The sequence below is a fragment of the Chlorocebus sabaeus genome, chromosome 12 (assembly GCF_047675955.1).
Source record: "Chlorocebus sabaeus isolate Y175 chromosome 12, mChlSab1.0.hap1, whole genome shotgun sequence".
NCBI lineage: Eukaryota > Metazoa > Chordata > Mammalia > Primates > Cercopithecidae > Chlorocebus > Chlorocebus sabaeus.
The window spans coordinates 46833252-46840448 of NC_132915.1; the positions used below are offsets into that span (position 1 = coordinate 46833252).

Genomic DNA, 7197 nt, shown 5'->3' on the forward strand with positions numbered 1-7197 from the left:
TTGATTATTTTAACAAGTTCAGTCTTTAACTACAGGATAATAGAGTGGATGCTAACCACTCAGATATGTGTGTTTGCTTGTATATATGTAAATAAATGCATATACCAAATGTTGCATCTTTAATTTTATAATAAAACTACAGTATCCTTTCTTACTAAGGTCTCATTAAGTCAGATTTTAAGAGCAGATATAATTCATAAAATTTTACATTCTTTACTTTCAATATGACTCTAGATGAAAGTCAAATTTTATCTTACAAGAAATATCTTTTTGGTCATAGTTTTCAAACAGAAAACAAGAATAAAAATGGCCAAATTGTTAATTGTACCCTTTATACTTAAAAGTTATCCTCATTTCCATTTTTCTTTCAATACAAAAGAATTTCAATTTCATATTAAGAGCATATTCCCATTAATGCTGATATAAGAAGTTATTTTTATGTTTAGCCATCATGGACTTTAAGCTTTGCTATTTTTCTTAGTTCTCAAGCATCTGCAGTCATCATTTATATCATTTATATGTCACCTCTAAAGGAAGCCACAATTTGTAAGTGTGAGTAATAAATTTAAGATTGTGGTAGTTGCATACCAGTTCCTAAAGGTAAACTTCTGTAGGTGTTTATATGTCAGAGAAGCTAAAAATCTGGGTGAAATCAGGGGAGATCCCTCTTATAATGGAAATCACTCTTTGCGCAGGAACAGCCAGAATGACTAGGAAGATCTGCCTTAAGACTACCTATAGACTAAGGCAAACTTTGTCAGATATCCTAGTTAAATTTCTATGCCAAGAAATTTCACTCAGTATGAAATCTTCACCTGTCCATTTTTCTCTTTATGCTGAAGAGTTCAAGCATGTGTAACTCTGCACTGATATGCCCAGGAGTATCATTTCTCCTTTTTTATCCAAGAGAGAAAAAGAAATGCAGGTTTTCTGGACTCTGTAATCCCTGGCAAATACCATCTGAGATGAAACCCATAGCAGCATAATGTTGGTTTGTTGTTTCAGTGTATTTGATAGGGTGCAAGAAGATCTTTGCTGTTATCAGTCAGATTGCCATTTCTATCCAACTTTAAAATCCTATTAGTAAAAAGGCAGCCATGCCTGTCTGTCCCTCAGAGATTTCTAAGGGAGACATAGCCCCTTCTAGAATGCATATAAAGATAATATAATTAACTATAAACTCCTTGTATGAAACAAATGTGCATTTAATCTAGACTTCAAAGTAGAAAAAGGTTTGGGTCTCTTGTTCTTAGTGTTTTTAAAACACTTTGCACTTAAAAAAATATGGCAAACAAATAAACAGACCATGTGAATTTTTAAAGTGCTTTCCAAGGCATGTTGTATTTTAAGTACAGTTTCAGTCCTAACTCTAACCAGCCTAGAGCTACATGCTGAGAATTGATGTTCATGTGCTACTGTAAGATTTTGAAGAGCTTTCTTGAATCACTGAAGATTAAATTATGTTCCATCTGACTTTCCAGTTCACTATAATTTATGATGTTTGAGAAGTAGCATGATATAAGTAATAACTCTCAATTAACCAAAATAGCCAGTTAACTTGAAAATTCCACTATTAGCCATTTTTATAAACAAAATCTTTTGGTAATTCATTCTAGACTAAGCAGAATTGTTTTGTGTACAATCTGTGAAAAATGTTTGCTAAATAAATGAATAGTATAAACTTGGTGAGAGAGGTTATTTTTAAAACCAAAGTTGTTAGTGCATTCATTATTTGATTACATATTGAATCTGTTCCATAAAGCAAGAACTATTTGTAAAGCAGGCAGGGACAGCTACTTAAATTTTTTAAATTGACAGTTACTTTAAATTGTTGTATTTATTTGAAAACAGTAAGTATATTTTATGAAATGTTTTGTAGTTCTGACTTTTTCTTAGTCTTCCTCTAAATTTGTTTCAATTATTAACTATTTTATCATATTTTCTGTTATAAAATTAATTATGACTGAGCCTTATGTATTTAAAAAATAATTTTTGAAAGACCTCTGTGAAAGCCAAATTTACAGTTAACAATAAACCATAAAGTATAAACAGCAAATAGAGTGAACACTGGGGTTAGAGGAAAATATTTTCAATTGGGTCATAGAAAGGAAAAATAGAAAAATTGAATTAAAATAAAAAATTTAAATCTCACGCTGGTAAGATATATGAAATTTTGTCTAAAATTATGTAATGACAAATAATATGATTCTTCTGAACTATTATAGACAGATAGGTTCCCGCAAGGGTGGTAGTTGTACACATACTATGCATTTTGATTTAAGGGTTGACTTCTTTTTGAAATCCAAAATGTGTTAGCCTCTATAAAAAGCTTAAAGGAAGCTTATAATCCAATAAAACAGGATTGGCATACAGTTGTGTTTAACTTTGAGGCTTTTAGTTTTATTGGAAGCCAGAGCAAGAGAATAAAGGGAGTTGGTAATAAATTCGCAAATGGACTTCCCATTTCACATTGGAGGCTTTCTGGAAGAGTTATTTGAGCTTGACTTTTTCAAGGTAATGTCCATGTTTAAAATTGTTCAGCTCTCAAGATAATAAGAGTATATTAAGATTTAAACTTGAAAACGAAATTTGCAAACAATATGATTAATGCCAACACATTGTGGACTGGTGAAAGGTCTGTGACATTATTACATATGAAATGATATAACCAGCATGTTCCCCAAACTGTGTTTCATGGACCAGTATTTCAGCCTGATCAAGAGACCATAAGAAAAGGATGGACAAATGAATTTAGAAATAGGATATTATATTGCCCTCTTGGAGAAACACAGTGCCTATTAGCCTCTTAAACACTCTTAACAGGTCCTGAACTAAAGGAACTGTTTAGAAGTTTGGTTTGTTTCCCAAATTTATTTGATTAGAGAACAATTTTAGAAAATGAAACACTCACTTCTGCCTTGTTTCTTCCAGTAAGGGATGGGAAATTACCACCATCTTGTATCTTCCTTTTAGATAGGAATGCACGTAGTACTGAGTGACATCATTTAAATGAAAGTTGCCCAGTAGTCTTGTCATTTTTTTGTGCATTTCTTTCACACCTAATATTAATGCTCTCAAGGTTTAAATTTTTATTTGTAAAACTGGCATCTTTGTCCAATGTAACTCTTTTTTACATCCAAGAAGAGCAGTGTATCAAAATTAAAACGTACTGCTTTTATTGTTATCCTCCAGAAGAGAGCTGATCATATTCTTTTTTCTTAGTTCTAAGATATTCTTTTCCCACTTCTTCACTTTCCTGAAATTGGGATGTGTATGCAATATGTGTGTGTTTGATGTTGTAGATTTTTTCCCCCTAGAAAAGCTATTGCAAAGTCAATGTGTATGTCTTCTATTCATCGTATCTTAAAACTGAAGAAATCTGGTCTTTTGTTATCTTATACTTTCTTTAGTGGTAAGTTTCAAGTAAGACAAATATGTGAAGCTCCTGTGTTTCTGGGGAACAGACACAGACTCAGGCTACCTTAAAGAGCAGGCAGATTACTATAAACATCAGAAGGGACTAGACTAGAATGTTCTTTGGGCCTGAGGCAGTTTTCTGGATCAGCTGTGGTCTCTATTTCTCCTTCATGGCTGATGTGGTCTATTTGTTTGTGCCTGTCTGCTGTTTAATTCTACTATCACAGCCAATCTTTTGTCTTTTCACCAGTCCAAATTTAGCAAAGAGCCATTCTGATTGGTTTAATTATAGACACCTTACGGGAGCATAGCTGAGGACCCAGACAAAGGCCGTCAGGCCATCCTGGGTCAGATGCCGACAGTGATGCTGTCAGTGGTCTATCCTAGCACAAAAATGGGCCTGATGCTACTGCCCTGCAGGGAAGGAGGCTGGGCATGCTAAGCATTCCCATTAATATATTCAGGGAAACAAAAGTAGTCTATCCCTGGTTGATCTAAAAGACAAGTCCAAGAAATGACTTAACAAGCTTCTTAATTATGACAGACCTCTTATGTGAGGCTAGGTAGCTGAGAATAAGGACAAGAGAAATTTCTAGGATTCAGAAGTAACTGGGGCTGCATTTCAGATTGTCTTTTACTTACCACCAATAACTGTATAACTGTATTGGATGAGTTGGAGTTCTATAGGCAACTCAGTGAAGCAGAGGGAACAATAAAACTTGACCAGAAAAGTAATACAAATTATGAAATTTGAAAATGTAGTCTACATTTCATAAACTCAGCAGTTTGCAACATGTGTATTACACTTCGATATGCCAAACAACTTTTCTATAACAACTTAATCAATGGGTATACTTTTGCCATTTTTTCCTCTGAAGTTTTTACTCTACAATTCTTGAGATGTTCGGCTCTAACACAGACATATGAATTGATGGTTCTCTCTCATTCTTTTATGAGTGATGAACATACAGTACTACTTCTATGGGCCTGTGTGCCCTAGAGATGACTGTAACCTGCTATTGATCAGCTGATTGAAGATAAATGGCTTAGCTGCTTGTATTGCAGATTACATCATTAACATGGTCAGTAAACCATGAATTGTTCAATAAGGCGTTTATCTTTTTTCATTTTACTTCTGCTCTTTTATCATTTTTATTAGAAAAGACAAAATTACCCACACTAACCAGCAAGATCAGTAGAAAAGAGATCCAGTAGGGTACCATTATGGCTGCAAAAGTTGCAGACCTCTAACTTCTAATGGTTTAATGATATTTAGTATGTTTTTGAACTGAAGAAAATATAGAGTTTTAATAATCTTTTTGTGTTTCTTTTACAGCTTCCTTTTGCCTCATATTTACTAGAAGCAGTACTGGAAAAAATAAATGAAAAAAAGAAACTAGTTGAAGGATATTTCACAATTATGAAAGATATTAGATGATATTAAAATGGAGAGCTTTATACAAATGTGAAAACTTTTTATGTGGTGTGATTGGAATATATGCATTGCAATCCTGATACAGTATCTGCTCCAACTATCAATAGTCAGGTTCAATACAAAAATAAGAAGTCTCTGAAAATAATTAATTGCTGAACAAGTGAAACTAATTAAGTGCATAGCCATTTAAAAGGAAATAGTGTAGCATTTGATTGTTGAATACAAATATTGCCACAAATCAATGCAAACTTAAAAATGATTTTCCTTCTAGTGCATTAAAAGAAACTGAACAGGCTTGGCACACAAATTGGTCTGAGCATAGGAAGAAAAAGTATCAACTAAGGATTTAATGTTTTAAGTTTCATAAAGAAACTAGATTTTTTACATAAAACTGCTACAGATGGCCACAAGTGGTCCAGGGAGCAACAGATTTGTATTACGAGCAAATATAAAATGAAGCATCATAACTTGAGCATTTATTGAAATAAATTGTGTGGTCCAATTGAATCTGTTCTCATTGATGTGCTGGTTTATGTAGGAGATACTGTGTATTTGTACAACTATTTGGCAAAAATAAAAACATTTTCTTCTCTCTCTTAAATTCACAATAGTATATGTTGTGTAGTCATATAAATTCACAGGGGACCACAAACCCAGTGTATAAAATTAGGCTCTAATTAACAGAACTACTACTGTGGTCAACTAATTAAAGTTACATTCTTAACTATGATGTCATTCTTGCTTAGATTCCTGAACATTCCCACCTCATTTCACCTCTTCACCGTGTTCCTGCCATACCCTTTTCGGTTCCTCTAATTCACCAAACTGGTGCCTGCCTCCCACATTTGCCCTTGGTCTTCTCTCTTTCTAGAATACTCTGCACTCAACTTTCCTCATGGCTGGCTCCTTCTCATCATTCAGGTCCAGCTTCCCCGGTCCCTCAGAGACACATTCTCTGACCAGCTTACTATTTTATTTCCTCATAGCACAAAATTATCTGTCTGTTCATGTATATGTTTTCTTGTTTATTTTCTTTTTTCCCCTCTTTAGTATGTAGGTCCCATGAGATTAAAACAAGGGTTGGCAGATTATAGCCTGCAGGGCGAATCTGGCCTACTACCTGTTTTTTATGGCCCACAAGCTAAGAATGATTTTTGCCTTATTAAATGGTTTTTAAAAAATCAAAAGGAGAATAATATTTTGTAGCATGTGAAAATTATATAAAATTCAAATTTTGGTGTCCTTCAATAAAGTTTTATTGGAACACGGTGGTGCTCATTCATTTCTGTATTACTTATGGTTGCTTTCACACTACATGAGTGTAGCTGAGTAGTTACGGAAGAGACTGTGTTTCTCTCATAACTTTGCACTACTGCTTGGAATACTACAAATCACAATGACACAGTTACAACTTGACAGAATTTTAGGTGACACAAATACTGCCTAACTGTAATTTAAAACAAACAAACAAACAAAAAAACCAGCACATACTTTTCATGTCAAAACAAGAAAAGAAAAAAGAAATGACCATCAAATGTCACACACTTAAGGCACAATGAAGTGTGGATTTTGTTATTGAATTAGATGGCGAAGCATTGTGTTTATTATGTGATGACACTATATGCCCAAAGGATGCAATTAAAACATTACCATACTAAGCATTCATCACAATATTCCCAACTCACAGGAAAGCACGAGTAATAAAAAATTACAAAACTTAAGATATAATACTTTATTACAGCAAAATTTTGTTACAAAGATAAAAATGAGACTGCATAGTATGACTTTGATACCAAGACTAAATAAAGACAGTGTACAAAAAAAGGAAAATGTGGTAGACTGAGAAATGGCCCCTGAAGATGTTCACTCCTTAATCCCTGAAACCTGTAAATGTGTTACCTTATATGTCAAAAGGAAATTTGCAAATATTATTAAGTCAAGGATCTTGAGTGGGAAGATTATCTTGGATTACTGATGTGAGCCTGATGAAACTGCAAGTGTTCTTATGGGAGGGAGGCAGGAAGAGTCAGAGAGAGTAATTCTACCAGAGAGGTAGAAAGAGAAATTTGAAGATGCTACACTACTGACTTAAAATATGGAGGAAAAGGCTATGAGCCAAAGAATGTGGATGGCCCTTGGAGACCAGAAAAGGCAAGGAAACAGATTTTTCCTGTAACCTTGGGAAAAGCTCAGTCCTGTCAGCACCTTGACTTTACCCCAGTGAAACTGATTTTGGACATCTAGAAATGTAAGATAATACATTTTATCTAATTTAAGCCACTAAGTTTGTGGTACTTTGTGACTGCAAAAATAGAAGTTGCCAAAAATCTGTTTAGAAGTTTTAC

At 33.8% G+C, this 7197-nt stretch overlaps 1 protein-coding gene across 6 annotated transcripts in view; it reads left to right on the plus strand.

The window, feature by feature from the left end:
• CNTLN (centlein) overlaps positions 1 to 6118 on the plus strand; it is a 366668-nt gene extending 360550 nt beyond the window's left edge. For 4 of the 6 annotated variants that reach the window (XM_073021629.1, XM_073021630.1, XM_073021628.1 and 1 more), the window contains one exon: positions 4754 to 4966. In XM_073021629.1, coding sequence (XP_072877730.1) covers positions 4754 to 4855 — 102 coding nt within the window. In that variant the 3' untranslated portion in view covers positions 4856 to 4966. Of the gene's footprint in view, positions 1 to 4753 lie in introns of all 6 variants that reach the window. The other 2 variants (XM_007969157.3, XM_007969158.3) reach the window with 1 other exon arrangement.
• Positions 6119 to 7197: the final 1079 nt, after the last annotated feature.